Below are 18,869 nucleotides of genomic sequence, written 5' to 3'. Positions count from 1 at the left end.
CAGGACAATGGTGACATGTTATTTGTGATAGTCAGTGAACCGTAAAGCAAATTCTAGTCCATACAACCACCCAATAATGAAAAATGACTCTAATCTAAGGAATCCTAAATAATAGTACTATGAAAATAAACTTGCTGCAGTATCTATAAACCAAATAGCAAAAATAACAATGAACTAAAAACCCTAAAAATGTCTACTATTGTCTTGGAAAGATTTAGGTTATGATGATTTTATTAGTCATTCTATTTGTGAATTCTCACCTCTTTTGGAGTTTATGAGCTGCACAAAAGAAAAATCCATTGTTCAGTTGCTGTCATCTGAGTGCATGTATCTGGATGGCATTCACTCTGTTAAAAAGTAGTATTTTTAATAAGTAAGGTAATAATGAAAAAAGCTCATCATTTGGTTGGAACATTTCCATGCAACAAACACTAGCAGAAAATACACATTTTAGATAGTCTTTAAAAAACACATTAAGTTACAAAAAATGGGGGAAAAAAATCAGAAGTTTACACTGTAACTAAAGAAAACATTACCTGAAGTTTAACAGCAAGTCCATTTAGTTCAAGACAGAATTGCCTGAAAATAGATATATAAATGAAAAGTGTTATCGCAGTCTATTTTAGAATATTAACTATAAAGGGAATCTCACCACCACCACCACCCTTCCTTCCTCATTCACATTATCAACACCAAATTGTATTGATACAGCACTTCTTGCAAAGACCTATATGTCAAAACACAAAACCAAAAACTAACAATTCTAATAATATGCATTATCAGAATTATTAAGTTGATTACTCTTATATGCTGGAATTGGTACAATTTTTCTGGGAAGTAATTTGAAATATTCCCCAAGAAGCTTAGGAAATATAATATTTAAAATAAGTCATTTCCTGATGCGCAGCAGTTGAGCCCTGGGTTGCGAAGCTGCTCGCAGCCTCTGCAGTGCCAGTTCGATCCTCGCCACAGGGCAAGGGTCCCACATGGGCGCAGACCTCTCCTGCCCTGCTGCTCCCTCAACAGTGTACTTCGTTGTACCGCTCCTCTCAGCAGTGTATTTCTGGTAAATTCTTTCACCCTCCTGGAGGAGGTACTGACTGTACCCAGTACTTATATAAATAAATCTTTAAAAAAAAAAAAGTAATTGTCCTAAGAATATATTCTAACAAAATAATCAGAACTGCATGCAGACATGTAAAGATGGTCACAAAAAACAAGATATACATACAAGAAATTTTTGAAGCATTCTAAATGATTAATAATTTAGAGTAGTAAAATGTTGGTTAAACATAAAAAAATACAAGCATATGCCTATATTCACTGTAAGATTCTAGTTATGTAAAAAAAAAGTATATATTTATCTATATCCAAACAGTACACAGAAAAAAAGACTAGATGTTTATACATTTCCAGGTATTGTTCTGATTAAAACAATATGCTCCTCATAAAAATTTCAAAAAAACAAGTATAAAAATGTATAAGACAAAAATCCTCCATAATCCCACCACCTCCTTCTAAAAGGTAATTACCATTTACATGAAATTTTGATTTTCTATGGACAGCTTAAAATATATTGGGATCATATCATACATAATTTTCTGACTTGCTTTTGTCCCTTAACAGAGCTTGAGTATTTTAACTCAGTCCTCACCCTCTCCCTCCACACACACTGTTTATTTTTTGTTTATTTTTTTATTTATTTATGCATACAAGAACTGGGGTACAGGCAAGAGGTGTCGGGGTAAGAGATTCAGCCAAACAGACTTGGGAAATAGAGCGGCAGACTGAAACACACAGCTGAGGGGAACAGCGTGAGTCAGGAGAGGTCTGCTGAGCTATGTGGGTAGCTCCCTGCAAGGGATCGAACTTATGCGGCAGCGGCTGATTGCTTCATAGGTTGCATCTTACCCCTTGCACCACCAGGAGGCCCTATTTATTTATTTTTGTGAAGAACTGGGTGTAGGTCAGAGGTGTGGTGGTGAGAGGATTCCCCAGAGACAGAGTGGAGAGCAGAACAGGAAGATTTACTGAAATACACTGCTAAGGGGAACAGCAGGCGAGATAGGAGAGTTCTGCTGCACAATACGTCAGTTAGCTCCCTGGCCAGGGATCAAACTCAGGCCTGATCAGTGATAGTGCTGAGACGTAACCCCTAGGCCACGAGGGAGGCACCCTGTTGAGCATTTTTTTCATGATATACTTCCCTTCTAAAATTGCCAGACTGAGAATTATAAAACCTAGAACATGGGGCCTCCCCGTGGCGCAGCGGTTGAGCGCTGGGTTGCGAAGCTGCCCGCGGCCTCTGCGGCACAGGTTCGATCCCCGGCTGCTCCCCAGCCACCAGAGGAGGGTCCCACATGGCGCGCAGACCTCTCCTGCCGCCGGCTGCTCCCCTCAGCAGTGTGCTTCGGTCCTTCTGCCTGCTCTGCTCCCCGCTCTGGCTCTGGTGAATTCTCTCACCCTCCCGCGTTTCTGACTGTACCCAGTGCATGTATAAACAAAACAAATAAATAAATAAATATAATACGTGCCTCTTAAAAAAAAAAAAAAAAAAAAAAAAACCTAGAACAATGCCTGGAACATAGTAAAATTCAATAAATGTTCTTTAGGAAAAAAAAAAAGGAATGGATGAAATTACATGAAATTCTGATCATATTTAGACAGACCTGTTATTGACATGCAAAAGCAATTAATTCCCTATGTCACAAAGATATTTATTCTACAGCTGTCAAAATACTAAATGTGGTCTCTAAAAATCTTATCAAGTAGAAGATCACTACTATACTTATCCACTGAACAAATAAAAACACTTTAGCTCCCTAAAAATACAAAGGTAAAACCTACATAACAAAAGTAAGAGCCCAATGAGGGGGAGGGGGACCACATGTATACATTTGAAACAAAATAGGTATAAAAAAACTGTATTTACTTAAAGTTCATTATGATAGAGAAAGCAAATAAAAAGGGTTAATTTTCAGTTGTCTGTATTTCCTGTCCAGATGACTAATAATGGCTGTTCTTAGGTTACAAAACTAAGACTATTTCTAAATCACATCCCCCTCTACTGCTCCATATCACACTGTATGCTGTGTATTTTTGAGTTGTTTCCCAGGAAGTGATGATAAGCAAGTCTGTCCTCTAATCCAACTTGCTCTTGGCTAACAGCAAAATTAAGCTGATTTGGGAGTGTTATGGGTACAATCTATAATAGTGCTAATGCAACAGCTTTAAGTTAATTCAATATAGGGCTAACAACACAAGTGTGCAACTGAAGAGATTAGCCAGAGCTGAAACCCAGCCTATACCAAACCATGTATCCTGACATGGAATTGCATCCACTGAAGAGGGGCATCTTTTCCCAATCACAAATGTTCAGTATGGGCTAATAGGAGATTTGACTTTAATCAGGATCCAATTTGCATTAAAATCATAATATTATCAGTTATATTAACCTATAACAACAGCAATTATTTAGTAACATCATAAGAACAAAGGTAAATTTAGATGGAAAATACTCAGTACACTGAAAATACTACATGAATCAGTTACTTTTCTGTTTTAGTTAATTAATAAGATCTGTTATTGGAAAGCCAGCCTCTTCTTTATGGTCTGTTATCATACCAAGCCCCTCTCCCTTAAACAACACCCAAAGAGAGACTTCTTTTTGTTTTCTCACAAAATTCACAGAAGTAATTAGGGAAGAAATAAGGAAACATTTATTGACCATCTACTGTGGTCCAAAGTCTGTGCCAGGATCTTTACATCCACCAATTCACTGATATTATTAGAACCATATCTGATTTATGGAAGAGAAACAGAAGGATCAGAAAGATTGGTGATGAGCTCAATGACACACAGTAGAGTGTAGCACAGCTGGAGTGCAAACCCAGGGTTGATCTGACTCTAAAGGCATATATAGGGCTCCCTGGTGGTGCAAGGAGTTAGAACGCAGCTCTATGAAGCTACCCATATCCACTGCAGCATGAGTTTGATCCCCGACCAGAGAGGTGACACACATGACGCAGCAGATTTCTCCTGACTCGCCCGCTGCTCCCCTCAGCAGTGTATTTCAGTCAGTCTGCCTGTTCTGTTCCCCATTCTGTCTCTGGTGAATCCTCTAACCACCCACACCTCTGGCCTGTACCCCAGTTCTTGTATGCATAAATATTTTTTTTTAAAAAATGAATCTTTAAAAAGTTATAAAAAAATAAAAATGCAAGCGGAGAGGGGAAAAAAAATAAAATAAAAAGGGGAAAATATCCTCATACTTTCCATTATCATATATTAACATATATTTTTAAAAAATTCAAACAAGTGTTAAGTGACTTCAAAGAAACTCCTAGAATACAAAGAAGTCTTAGTATCCTGAAAGAGCTGAAATGTTATGACATTATGTCTTAGGAATATATAGACAGGCCCGCAGCACCAAAAAAAAAAAGTGCTTTGTTTAAAAGTTGAGGAAGTCATCACAGGAAATGTGATCTAATTTATTCAGGAAAAGCCATTATTCTACTCCACTTACTACTGAAAAAGCAACGTAAAAGCCAACAACATATATCTCATACTGCATTTGCTATTATGTAATCTATCAACTCATCAGTTCCCATTTACATTAAAAAATTTGTACCTTCAAGAAACATCTAGTAGCTTCAGGATATATTTGCTTCTAAAGTTAACTCTATGTACTAGTCATCAATTTCTCATTCAAAAGATACTATGAAGAGCTCCAAAATCCCTTATTTCAGGATTATAATCTCTATTTACCAAAGGGAAGAGTGGAAGCTCACGATAGTTAATGGGTAACTAACTCATCACCTACCAGGGCTACATTGGGACCTGGTGTTGATCCTCTCTAACAATATAGCTATTCATGAGTGGGTAAATGGAAATAATACATTAATGATTAAGGATTAAAGAAAACTCTTCTTTAAAAGTAACAAAGCCCAAATTCATAAAGGTAGAAAACAATCAATAAAGAACAAAATTGAAAATTTTTTTAAGTTAAAAAGACAAAAGCTTTAGATTTGGCTCTTTGGTCTGTGGTTACAAATTTTATTTATGATTCATAATTGTTTATTAACATATAGGCTATTTTTAACAGAAGTACTATTACAATTTTGATATAAGGACCTACCTCAAATGTTCATACTTCCATACACCTTCATCCTGGCCTTCAGGTGGTTCAAGAATTTTGTCAATATTGGAACAATCTGCTCTTATGTTCTGTTGAATATACTATAAACAAAGACAATATAATAACTCCTAAGGTTCAACTTCAAGGTTACACACAAAATAGGAAACGAAGTATAGAATCATAATCAGTAACTCAGAAGAAAGGGGGTAATCCTTAGCTATTCTTCTCCAATTCAACTTTTCTGGGATAGTCTACTACAATAATGCACATAAAGTATTTACCAGGATTAGACCTGAGAGAGATACTATAAATCATTAGTTTCATATCAACATAAAATAGTGTAAATAAAATGATTATGTAGAACATATGAACACATTAATATGAATCAGCTAGAGCAATCAGAATAAAACAATAACAATTCTTTAATAAAGCTATATAACATGCTTAACAAGTGAACTTATATAATTAATAATTTGTTACAAGTGGAGTGAGAAATTACCAATATTTAACTAATCTAGATTCTTTTCTAATGACAGTTAATAAAACACATAAAAAAAAAAAATGGCCTCCCTGGTGGCACAAGTGTTTAAGCACCACACTAGGAAGCAATCCGCAGCCTCTGTAGCACAAGTTCAATCCCTGGCAGGCCAGGGAGCAACCCACATGGCGAGGCAGACCTCTCCTGTCTCGCCTGCAGCTCCCCTCAGCAGTGTATTTCAGTCAGTCTGCCTGTTCTGTACCCCACTCTGTCTTTGCTGAATCCTTTCATGCCCTGCATCTCTGACCTGAACCCCAGCTCTTGTGTGCTTTTTTAAGATAAATAAATCTTAAAAAATAAAAAATTAAAAAAAAAACAGCAATCCTTAACTTAGAAGTAAATCAATGTCATTTTGGTTTCTGAACTGTGTCTACCATATAACATTTCAGGGTATCTATCTATCTATCTATCTATCTATCTATTTTTTTAAATTTTTTTTACATCATTGTTCATTTTATACAAGACCTGGTGTGTAGGCCAAAGATGTAGGGAGTGAGAGGATTCACCAGAGAGAGTGGGGAGCAGAACAGGCAGATCTAATGAAATACACTGCTGAGGGGAGCAGTGGGTAAGACAGGAGAGGTCTGCTGGGCCACGTGGGCCACCTCCCTGGCCGGGGATTGAACTTGTGCTGCAGTGGCTGCTGCTAGCTTGATAGTGCTGAGACTTAAGCCCTTGTGCCACCAGGGAGGCCGCCCATTTCAGGGTTTCTAGCAGTATATACTCACTTCCCAGACCTTTCAAATCTCCTTAACACAAGAATATATTATGCCAGATTTTAGATTATGTCAAAAGAAACCATGAAATTTTGTCTTTTTAAAAAAAAGATTTTATTTATTTATTTTTGCATAGAAGAACTGGGATGTAGGCCAGAGGTATAGTGGGTGAAAGGATTCACTAGAGACAGAGTGGGGAGCAGAGCAGGTTGATTTACTGAAACACACTGCTAAGGGGAGCAGCGGGCAAGACAGAAGTGGTCTGCTGCGCCATATGTGGGTTAGCTCCCTGGCCGAGGATCAAACTCAGGCTATGGCAGCGGGCTGGAGTAGTACTGGCACTGAGAATTAACTCTTAGGCCACCAGGGAGGCCCAAAATGTTGTCTTTTTTTCATGAAAAAGGCAGAAATATCTTTCTAGTAATTTATTCCTGTGTGCTATAATTATTAATAATTATGATGATCTAGTACAGAAAAAAATGACTTTTCCTAATGTCATTTTTAGAAAACATTTGAAATAACTACATAGCAATAGGTCATCATGCAAAAGCAATTTACTGTGTCCAATTTCATGCAGCAAATAAACATCAGTTTTTCTCTCCCAAACAAAACTATAAAACCTGGACAGGGGCCTCCCTGGTGGGGTGAGGGTTAAGCACAACAGCACTATGACGCTATCCACAGTCTCTGCATCACAAGTTCAATCCCCGGCCAGGGAGCTACCCACATGGTGCAGCAGACCTCCCCTGACTCGCCTGCTGCTCCCCTCAGCAGTGTATTTCAGTCAGTCTGTCTGTTCTGTTCCTCACTCTGTCCCTGGTGAAACCTCTCACCCCCCCACCTCTGGCCTGTACCCCAGTTCTTACATTCATAAATAAATAAATCTTTTAAAAAATAAATAAATAAAACCTGGACAGACTGCATTGTGCAGCTACTTCAGTATTTAAAAAGTAAATATCAGAAGGATGACCAGGAAAGATCACTGAGTTCAAAGTACGACTGAACTGACAATGAGTTTGCTGTATTTCTTTTCCTGTCTGGAATCCCTTGGCCTGAATTCAGTACAGGATGAAACCAAGAAATGAACACCACTGGTGTCAATATACATATCCAGGAGAAACAACTTAGTTTTAGTTCAAGGAGTGGAAAAGGAACTCCTCAAGCTCAAAGTAAACAGAGAAATTTCCTAGTTTTATTTTCTCTCCTCTCCTCCATTCTTTCACAACCTAAGTCTGAGACAATTCCACAGTGGCAGCAAAATCAGCTAGGAAGATAAAAATACAGGAGCAAAAATGCTAACGAATTCCTTCCTCTCTACTTGGTGGTGGACTCAAACCTTGTTTCTTTTTCTCTCATTGCCTTCCAAAAACTGTGGCACAATTCTTGTAAGTGGTTTCTGGCCAGAGGACCAAAGAGGTGGGTCCCAGGGAACCAGAAACCAGAGAGAGAGAACAAGAATTCAGGAAAGTGACCCATAAAGCTACTGATGAACTCTTGGGCTCAACCCTAATTTATGCATGCATGCATGGAATTGATCCTAATTAGGACACTGCTAGTTAGCACCCTACTTAGTACACTGTTAATTAGCACCCTAATTAGTGCTTTTGAGACAGGAGCTAATGGACATTACTCCCCCTTGGCTGACCACAGGTTGGTACATACACAACAGAGTCAAGTACTAGTGCAAAGGCTTTGAAAACTGAACCAACATTGCAATCACAAGTCAGTTGGGATGCACAGTCTGTCACCAACCAAGTGAAATGCCTGTTAAAACAAAGTATCAGGATCTCCCTGGTGGCACAGGGGTTAAAGTTTCAGCACTATCAAATATTGCCAGCCACTGCAGCATGAGTTCGATCCCCAGACAGGGAGCTAACCCACATGGCGCAGCAGACCTCTCCTGTGTTGTCTGCTGCTCCCCTCAGCAGTGTATTTCAGTAGATCCACCTGTTCTGCTCTCCACTCTGTCTCTGGTGAATCCTCTCACCCCCGGCATCTCTGACTTATACCCCAGTTCTTATATGTATAAAAATAATTTAAAAAAAAAAAAAAAAAAAACAACATTCACCATAGGTTTAAACAAGAACAGTTCTAACATCATCAAAACATCCAGGGTACAATTCCAAATCACCTGGTATACAAGTACATGAAAATCTCAATTCTCATGGGAAAACACAAACAAGACCCCAATAACAAAATGTCACAGATGTTGAAATTATCTGATGACATCAAAGCAGCTATTATAAAATTTTTTTAAAAACTTTTAAAATAGTAATAGTCTCAGAACCAATAATAAAGGTTTTAAAGTCATGTCACCAGAAAAACAGAAAGGAAAAAAAAAGAATGTGATACTAAAAAATATATCTGAATAAACAAATGACCAAAAAGCTGCCATGTTTGAGAAAAATCTAAATCTACAACTTCAAGAAGCTGAGTGAGTTGGGGTAGAGGGATAATAAAGAGTTATCATCGTTTAATGGATACAGAATTTCATTTGGGGAAGATGAAAAGATCCAAAGATAGAAGTAATGATGGCTGGGCCTCCACTGGTGGTGCAGTGGTTGAGCGCTGGGTTGCGAGGCTGCCCGCAGCCTCTGCAGCACCAGTGCGATCCCCACCACTGGTGAGGGTCCCACCAAAAAAAAAAAAAAAAAAAAGTAATGATGGTTGTACAACAATATGAATGTATTTAATGCTACAGAAGGTACATTCAAAAGTGGTAAAGTTGGGCCTCCCCGGTGGCGCAGCGGTTGAGCGCTGGGTTGCGAAGCTGCCCGCAGCCCCTGCAGCGCCGGTTCGATCCCTGGCTGCTCCCCAGCCACGGGAGGAGGGTCCCACATGGCGCGCAGACCTCTCCTGCCGCCCGCTGCTCCCCTCAGCAGTGTACTTCGTCCTTCTGCCTGCTCTGCTCCCCGCTCTGGCTAATTCTCTCACCCTCCCATGCTTCTGACTGTACCCCTTGCTTGTATAAATAAATAAATAAATGGATGAATAAACAAATAAATAAAAATCTTTAAAAAAAAAAAGTGGTAAAGTTTATGTTATGTAATATGCGGGGTAAATAATCAGGCTTTTCTGCCCTCCCGCCATTAGGATTGATGATGGAACCCTGTGTCCTGAATGCATGCCTGATGGCGGGCACCTGGAATAGGGTGTGGGCATACATACATAGGTGGGTTCACCTGGGCTGAGAGGGCAGCGTCAAGGGGACGCCAGCAGAGAGAAAGAGAAGCAGAGGCCACCAGAGAACGCTGGAGAGCCCAGAAAGAGTGAAGATTCACAGGGGGCTGGGAGACCTGCCAGTCTGCCGTGTACCTGGTAAATCCCAATAAAAGCTTGCAAAAGCCACAGAGGGCTCCAGGACTCACTCATCCTTTGCGCCATCTGCTCCAATCATAGACAACCTGCTCTGCCCATTCCTACCGCTACAGTATATTTCACCACAGTAAGAAAAACAAGGTAAGTGAACAAGTAGGAATATCAAATAAATCCATGTCCAGAAACATAGTCAAACTGCCAAAATTAAAGAAACAACCAGAAAAAAAAGACACATAGAATAAGGATTCAAATGACTTCTAATTTTTCAATAGAAAGCAGAGGAGGAGAAAATGGCACATTTACAAAGAGACGAACCTAGAATTTTTTATCTTAATAAAAAAGTTCATCAAGAATGAAGATAAAGGGCCTCCCTGGTGGCGCAGGCGGTTGAGCACTGCACTGTGAAGCTGTCTGCAGAGGTTTGATCCCGGCTGGCCGGGAGAATCCCACATGGTGTGGCAGACCTCTCCTGTCTCGCCCGCTGCTCCCCTCAGCAGTGTACTTCGTCAGTCTGCCTGTTCTGTTCCCCACTCTGTCTCTGGTGAATCCTCTCACCCTCCCACACATCTGGTCTGTACCCCGGATCTTGTATAAATAAATAAATCATTTAAAAAAAATGAAGATAAAGACATTTCTAGATAAAAGAAAACTAAACAGGATTCCTAGCCAAGTGGCACTTTCTGAAGAATCAAGGAAATGGCTGAAGAAAAGCAAGAAAAGAAGCAGATCTGCAAGTGACCTAAGGTCACCTGGAACCACTGCTAGACATGTACAAATAGCTGATGCTGCTGAAAAGTGCCTGCAAAATGGTGGTTGAACAGGGGTCTGTGGTGGAAGAACCATTCTCTGCTGAAGTGCCTGCACAAGATCAAGAAGGGGGTTCAGCCCACAGAGAAGCCAAAGGTGGTAGAGATGTACCTGCAGTATATGTTCATCCTGCCTAAGATGAGTAGCAGCATGGTAGACATCTACCACTGCAATCAGGTGGAAATCAAGTCTAAGGTGATTGGCCACTAATTGGGGCAAGTTCTCTATCACCTACAAACCAGTAAAACACAGCAGACACCGCATAGGGGACACCCTCTCCTCCTGCTCCATCACCCTTAAGTGGCCTGCACAGCAGTAAAGGCACAGACATTAAAAAATATAATAATAAAAAAATAAAAAGAAATGCTGAAGTTCTTTAAACAAAAGGAAAAAATAATGACTGAAGGAAACTTAAGAGCATCAGAAATGAGGAACATCTGGAGTTAACAGACCATTCTCATATTGAGTAACTGAAAATATTTGGCAGATAAAGGCAAAACATACAATACTGCATGATGGGATTTTCTTTAAGATTTATTTTATTTCTTTATGCATACAAGAACTGGAGTGTAGGCCAGAGGTGTGGGGAATGAGAGGATTCACCAAAGACAGAGTGGAGAGCAGAACAGGTGGATCTACTGAAATACACTGCTGTGGGGAGCAGTGGGCGAGACAAGAAAGGTCTGCCATGCCATGTGGGTAGCTCCCTCACTAGGACTCGAATGAATTCATGCTGCAGTGGCTGGTGATAGCTTAACAGTCAGTCTGCCTGTTCTGTTTCCCACTCTGTCTCTGGTGAATACTCTCATTCCCCCCCCCCCACCCCCACGCCAATCTCTGGCCTGTACTCCAGCTCTTGCATGCATAAATAAACAAATCTTTCAAAAAAAAAAAAAAGTATGAGTCAGGGCCTCCCTGGTGGCGCAGTGGGTTGAGTGCAGCGCCGTGAACCTGTCCGCCAGGCTCTGTAGCACCAGCTCAATTCCCAGCCGGCCAGGGAGAATCCCGCATGGCGAGGCAGATCTCTCCTGTCTTGCCCGCTGCTCCCCTCAGCAGTGCTTTCGGTCTGTCTGCCTGTTCTGCTCCCTGCTCTGACTCTGGCGAATCCTCTCACCCTCCCGCTATGCTGGCCTGTACCCCAGCTCTTGTATAAATAAAATAAATCTTTTTAAAAAGAAAGTATGAATGACCTAAGAATATGTAACAATCTTCTTAAAAGAATCTCCTGCCAGGGCCTCCCTGATGGCACAAGGGGTTAAGCTCCGCACTATGAAGCAATCCGCACCCCGGCTGGCTGGCGAGGGTCCCACATGGCGTGGCAGACCTCTCCTGTCATGCCCATTGCTCCCCTCAGCAGTGTATTTCGTCAGTCTGCCTGTTCTGTCCCCCGCTCTGTCTCTGGTGAGTCCTCTCACCCTCCCGCATGTCTGACCTGTACCCCGGTTCTTGTATAAATAAATAAATCAATCTTTTTTAAAAAATCTAAAAAAAAATTATGCACAGAAAACCTATATAGTTGTGTAAATTAATGTTACCTTAATAAAAAGGAAAAAAATCACTAACAGAAAGTCAAAAAATAAAGACAAAAAAAAAAAAAAACCCTAACTAAAGACACTAAACTTAGATACATCTTATCAAGTGTTCAGTCACTAAATGAGTACTCTGTTTATTTTTATTTAATTATCTGTTATTCTAATTTAGCATTCAACTTGTTTATTTATTTATGCATAGAATAACTAGGGTGTGGGGGGGTTGGGAAGTCCGGGTGAGAGAGAGAGAGAGAGAGAGAGAGAGAGAGAGAGAGAGAGAGAGAGAGAGAGAGACAGAGAGAGAGAGAGAGAGAGAGGATTCACCAGAGATAGAGTGGAGAGCAGAACGGGCAGATCCACTGAAATACACTGCTGAGGGGAGCAGCGGGTGAGACAGGAGAGGTCTGCCATGCCATGTGGGTTAGCTACCTGAATGGGGATATAACTTATCCCTAAGTGGCTGGTGATAGCTTGATAGTGCTAAGACTTTAACCGCTGTACCACCAGGAAGGCCCCCCCATTCAATTAAATTTTAATTAAAGTAACTGTAAAATAAAATTGGGCACTCTACTATGGCATATATTAATAGATGTTAAATCTGATTATAGTTTAATATCTCAAAAAGAGGGTTGAATTTTAATGGGAATTCCACTAATTCCATGGTTTCTGGTTTGTGCTAAAAGATACAGGAATCCTTCCTATTCAAGGGAGGTAAAATGCTTAGGTTATTGGGAGGTGCAAAAGAAACTACTGTTATTACCTGCTGCACAGCTAGCGTACTGTCCATTTCATCAAAGGATTCATCAGGCCAATTATAGAAATCCTATAAAAAAAACTCATTGTTAAAGCACGCATAAAGGAACTAAGAGATTCAAAGTTATTATGATTAACTTCAATTCTTAAAAAAGATCCAATGTTACACTAGAAGAAAAGGTATCATATTGTAAATGATGTGATTATCAATAAAATAACTTAAAGGCAATTTACTGTTTTTAAATGTCACTAAAAATTCATTTAACTGAATTATATTTTGGTTTTTTAACCACAAATCCCTCAAATGACTCCCATTAAGTCTTTCAAGCATCAATTGGGCAGATAAGTCAGTCATTTTTCTGTTCATAGTGGTTAAATCTTACTTAAAGAATTATACTTAAAAAATAAAAAAAAAAACAGGCACAAAAATTACTGAATATACTTACCCAAAGAGACCAGCTAGTATTAGTAATTAATTTACTCCTCAATTATTATTTTAGACAGGTTATAAATTATTATTCTAATGCCAAAAGGCGCTCTAAATTTTTAAAGCCAAATATAAATTTCATCAAAAAGAACAGAACCAAACAGAACAACCTTCTTTTAAAAAGAACATTTTTGTGGGTCTTCTTGAACTGATTTTGAATTCCTTTCTACAGTCCAGTTCACAGATATTCCCCTATGTGATTAAGAACCTTCCCAATTTGAATAATTTTTCAGCAAAGTTTATCTACATATCTTTAGTAGGCAGCACGTTGCCTGACAATGAATGTCTCCAGGGTAAAACTGTGAGGAAAAAGCATAAGTAAACTAATGTTCAATAAACCTGTATCAATCAATACAGGCACGTCTCCAAATACTTTGGGGGGAAAAAAAGTGAATTGGAGAATTCAGTTTATGAGTTCATTATATGATAGCATGTTATATGATAGATGTTAATGTGATAGCACATGAACAAATGTTTAAGTAAGTACAAAAGCATACTTAGAATATAATGAATATGTAGTAAAAGTATAAAGAAAATAAATAATAACCAAGCATTACTAAAGTAAGTAGAGGATAAAAGTGTGATATAGAGGGACTCAACTATGTTTGTAACATCTTAGCTCTGAAGGTAGGTAGACATTTCATATCTTTTTTTATAGTTACCCTATAGGAATGAGATAAACTAATTTTAGAGGTGACAAGACAATGGAAACAGAGACTGCAATGACACACTTGGAAATGGAGGAAATCTCCACAAGCCAACGAATAAAGGCAATCACTAAAAGTTCAAAGCCTCCAGAAGGGAGTAACTCTGCCAACTTTAGCTTTAACTGTAGCCCAGTGAAACTATTTTCTGATTTTGGACTCCTGACTTCCAGAACTGTAAGAAAATACGTTTGTGTTGTTTTAAGTCACTAAATTGGTAGTAATTTTACAGCAGTCACAGGAAACAAATGCAGGTGTATATACACTAAAAGAGATCATGATATATTATCAAGTGAAACAAAATTTTGCAGAGCGGAGAAACAAAGAAGGGATGTGGGGGGAGAAACAGACATCAAGAACTACTTTATTAAACATGAAAAAAAAAGAGAGGAAAAAACTTTCTGGAAATTGTTCCAGGATGCCTCTTCCTAAACATGAACTAAACATTATTAAAGAGTAGTTCAAAAATTCGTCCTATATGACTTATACTTAAAAATGTTTCTATCAATCTGTTTTACCTTTCTTTTTTTTTAAAAAAGGAAAATTTGCAGAATATTTTATTTTTAAAATACTAGAAAACAGATACTCTAGAAATACATAGAAAAGACAAAAAGTTCAATGGAAACTAAAATTTTGCCTCATCATAACTGGAATACATTTAAAACATTTATAAAAGGAACAAAAAAATCTGGCTTAATGAACACTCTCAGGTAATTCAGACAACACTAACTGAAAACAAACTATGTACCTATATCCCGATTTAACCAATTAAAGAACGTTAGGAAGATATGCCACCTAGTCTAATTCTAAATAAACCATTTTAGAATAGACCCATTTCACTGAGGAAATTAGACAAAGGTGAGAACAGACTACTGCATAACAATTTTTCAAATTATTTAAATTTGAAATATCATTTAACAAACTTTTCTGCTCATATTATTTAACAAATTCAAATCTACAACAATGTGGAAAAAAGCAAGGAACTTTCTTATGTGTGACTTACTCATAACAACACAGAGCACACAGTAGTGCTGCAATACTGACTTAAAGTATTTTTCAAACCTTTCAAAAACAGGAAATTTGGGGTCAATAAACACGGATAATTCTCAGACTGTGAATCTAAAGATCCATTTCTGAATGTATTTTTGGGTAAGATTACATTTTAACACCTCTTTTCTTTAGAGCACCTACTCATTAAGCCATTTCAGTTGGGCTATTAATCAGATCAAGTCTAAAAGCCTCTTCGATTATGTGAAAAATGTGAGTCCAGCCTGGTGGCGCAGCGGTTGAACGCTGGGTTGCAAAGCTGCCCGCAGCCTCTGCAGCGCCGGTTCAATCCCCGGCAGGGCGAGGGTCCCACATGGCGCTCAGACCTCTCCTCCCGCGCCCGCTGCTCCCCTCAGCAGTGTACTTCGTCAGTCTGCCTGTTCTGCTCCCCGCTCTGGCTCCAGTGAATTCTCTCACCCTCCCGCACTTCTGACTGTACCCAGTGCTTGTATAAATAAATAAATAGAGCTTAAAATAAAATAAAAAACTAAAAAAAAAAGACTGAGGCTTTGCAAATTCCAAGAACCAATGCCTACAAACATGCACCAACTCACTCTCAAATAGTGCCTAGCTAAAGTTAACAAAATTATAAACAGTCCGTTCCTTGCCTGTGCCTACACGGAAATTCACAAGAAATGACATGTAACAAGTCGCAACTTGATGATGAAAACTTGCTGGACCAGGGAACAGCTGCAGCGATCCGTGGGCAAAAGCAAACAGCAGGAAGAGGATAAAGTAAATTATCGCCACCGGATCCGGTTAGACAAGCTGGACGGCAGAAGCCGGGCGGGCACGGCCCAGTCAGGTAGGCACCGGAACCCCGGACGAGGCGGCCGGCACCTGCACCCCCTCACCCGGCAGTCCCGACCCTCGAGAAGCCCCTGGGGTCGCCGCCTGACAGGCCGCGGCCGCCGCCCGCCGGTCGGCTGGGACTCAGCGGCGGGCGAAGAACCAGCAGTCCCCGGTGACAGGCTGTCAGGCCTAGGCGTCTGCCGCCGCGGCCCCCACCGGTCTCCTCACGCCCACCCTCGGTCCGGGCTCCGTAGGCCTCGCGGGCCGCCGCCTCAACCAGGCTCAGGAGCGGCTCCGGAAGAACAGGCCGGACGTCAGTGTCGGCCGCCCAGGGCCGGCCCAACCGCCTCTCGGGGGCAACAAGCTTCCAGGCGCGGTGCGACGTGGCACCGAGAACCCCCCCCCCCACGTAAAGCGAAGAGACAGTACCTGTGCCTTGGTACCCGGCCTGTTCCGCCTCAACACTGCCGTCCCCTCCGCCATGACCATAGTGCCAGAGTCCGAACGGCTGGGGTCGGTACCCGGATGTAGGGGATGGCTGCCGGCGCGGGGCGGGCGGAGCTGCGCGCTTCGTGCGCGCGCCGGGGAGTGGCTTGTTTGACGAAACAGCAGGCGGCCGCGCAGAGCATGGCGGGAGAATAGGGGGGAGTCCGGAAGAGGAACCTAGGGAGGGAGGGAGGCGGGCGGGGAAACAGCGGGCGGCGCTGTGCAGGCTGTGGACGCCTAGACGTTTGGGAACCGGAGTGGCTTCGCTAGAGTCCGTAGCTGCAAAGGTGTGTAAGAGCTGCGTAACACGTTAGTGCATTTCCTTGGGTTTGTGTCGGTCACGCTGGAAGGACAGGTCTTTAACGATGGCAAGCGTTTCAATAAATCCTTGTGCAAGCACGTACCCAGAAAAGCATAATTCTGACCCTAAATACGCTTGCAAAGTAGAAAACATAATCAGCTCTCTGGGAAAATACCACGGACGTGGCGTGAAATCAACCCAACTTCAAATCAGAGTGGGGCTGTCCGTTATCGAGTTTTTAATAGGTGCAGGTGACTATTATCTCAGATGGAGAGATTTTTTGGTTTTGTGCCTTAGATCGTAATTTTTCCAAGTCAGAAGCAGGAGGACAAAATAAATGTCTCCTGGGAATTTTACGACATACGGAATTACAAGTTTTTGCAAGTTTTCAATATTCTTTTAAATTATGACTCATGGCCGTTTGAGCCAAGTTGTGTTTTTTATTTTTTTTTCCAGCTTAGACACCTTAAATCCTACCTGGAGGCACAAGGGGTTAAGCCCAAGCACTATGAAGCTACCCTCAAGGCTCTGCAGCACAAATTCCATCCCTGCTGGCCAGGGAGCTACCCACATGGTGCAGCAGACCTCTCCTGACTTGACCGCTTCTCCCCTCAGCAGTGTATTTCAGTCTGTATGCCTGTTCTGTTCCTCACTCTGATTTTGGTGAATCCAGTCTGCCCCCTCACCTCTGGCTTGTACCCCAGTTCTTATATGCATAAATAAATATTTTTTTTAAAAAAAGAAACCTTAAATCTGATTTACAATGAGAGAGACTTTAGGTTATCAGAAGGGAAGATAGTTCAAAGGGTAATGAGTGTATACAGTAGGATGATTTCCAAAAGAAGAAAACCTTCAGGTGTCCCTAAATGAAGATTGTATTGAGAATGCTGAGATTAGAGTCATGTTGAAAACAGCATCCAAGGAAGAGAGGCCTAAAGGAGAGGTTGGTGAGATTAAGTGGGTCTGAAGCTAAGTAATTGTCTAGGAACTTTGTTCAAGGGGGTTTGTCAGCTGAGTGTTGGTTTGCCTTTAAGTAAGAGTCCATATTTCTTTTTTTAAAAAATTAAAAATTATTTATTTATGCACACAAGAGCTGGGGTATAGGCCAGAGATGCGGGGAGGAAGGAGTGGGGGTAGTGAGGAGTGTGAGAAGATTCAACGGGGGCAGAGTGGGGAGTGGGAGCAGAACGGGCAGATTGACTGAAATACACTGCTGAGGGGAGCAATGGTCCAGACTGGAGAGGTCTGCTGTGCCATGTGGGTAGCTCACTGGCAGGGGATCCAATTCATACTGCAGTGACTATGGATAGCTTCATAGTACTGAGAATTAACCCCTTGCACCACCAGGGAGGCCCCATAAGAGTCCTTATTTCAAGAAAAGATATGGACTACTAATTTTTCAAGAGCGAAGTCTTAATTCTTTACCACTAACTCCTAGATGCCAAAAGAGTATTCATTCAACAAATGCATATTAAGCTCTGCTATGCATTAGACATTGAAGCACAGGTATGAAAAGGTCCAACCTTTAACCATAAAGCACTTAGCATCTAGCAAGCAGATGTGCAGACTAAATTCAGATGTGCGAGCTCAATGAACATGGTCATGTGGAGAACAGAGACCTACATTACCTCAAAGGATTAAATTAAAACTGAGGGCAATCGGGCACCCCGATGTTACGTCTTTAAGAGAATGAACATGGGTGGTCATGTGGAGAACAGAGACCTACATTGACCACCTCAAAGGATTAAATTAAAATTTTCCAGATTGTGTGGTAGTTTCCCTGTATTGTAAATAGCAGTTACGTATAGTTGAAGGGGTAACTTTAGTTAATTAAGTACGATTAGTATAATTACAAGGACATAATGTTCTCTTAATTTCAGATATACTGTTTTCAGTCCAGCTGAAAAGACCAAGAGAAAAAAATGAACAAATAGATATTAAATTTGGAAACAAAATACACATTCATCTCTTTGAAAGGTCTAATAAAATTGCATTGTGACGCCAACTCTAGCCTTGTTTGCAGGAAGAACCTTGTACTTTAGGGTTGAAATGTTTCTAGCTCATAACCTTCACATTTTATTTCCTATCAGTCTGCAGATTATGACTTCCAGACAAAAACAATTTTATAATGGGGTGGGGGGGAGAAGGAATCATGATCAGTAATAATATTTACATGTAAAAATGAGTTATTTGAATATTTTGGTTAACAAAGGAGTAGTTTTTTTTTAAGGCAATATGAACAAATGTAAATAGC

The 18,869-nt window shown here is 40.6% G+C and overlaps 1 protein-coding gene across 1 annotated transcript; it reads right to left on the bottom strand.

The window, feature by feature from the left end:
- Positions 1-272: 272 nt before the first annotated feature.
- On the bottom strand, positions 273-16,374 carry MOB4 (MOB family member 4, phocein). The gene is made up of 5 exons (XM_037522129.2): positions 16,258-16,374; positions 12,806-12,868; positions 5,138-5,238; positions 537-579; positions 273-347 (listed from the first exon to the last, which is right to left on the bottom strand). The coding sequence occupies exons 1-5, from the start codon at positions 16,315-16,317 to the stop codon at positions 273-275; spliced, it is 342 nt and encodes a 113-aa protein (XP_037378026.1). The 5' UTR covers positions 16,318-16,374.
- Positions 16,375-18,869: the final 2,495 nt, after the last annotated feature.

Source organism: Talpa occidentalis, unplaced genomic scaffold (genome assembly GCF_014898055.3).
Source record: "Talpa occidentalis isolate TD23 unplaced genomic scaffold, MPIMG_talOcc4v2.1 talOcc4.3, whole genome shotgun sequence".
Lineage (NCBI taxonomy): Eukaryota > Metazoa > Chordata > Mammalia > Eulipotyphla > Talpidae > Talpa > Talpa occidentalis.
Note: the sequence above shows the minus strand (reverse complement) of the source record. Positions and strands in the feature narration are given on the sequence as shown.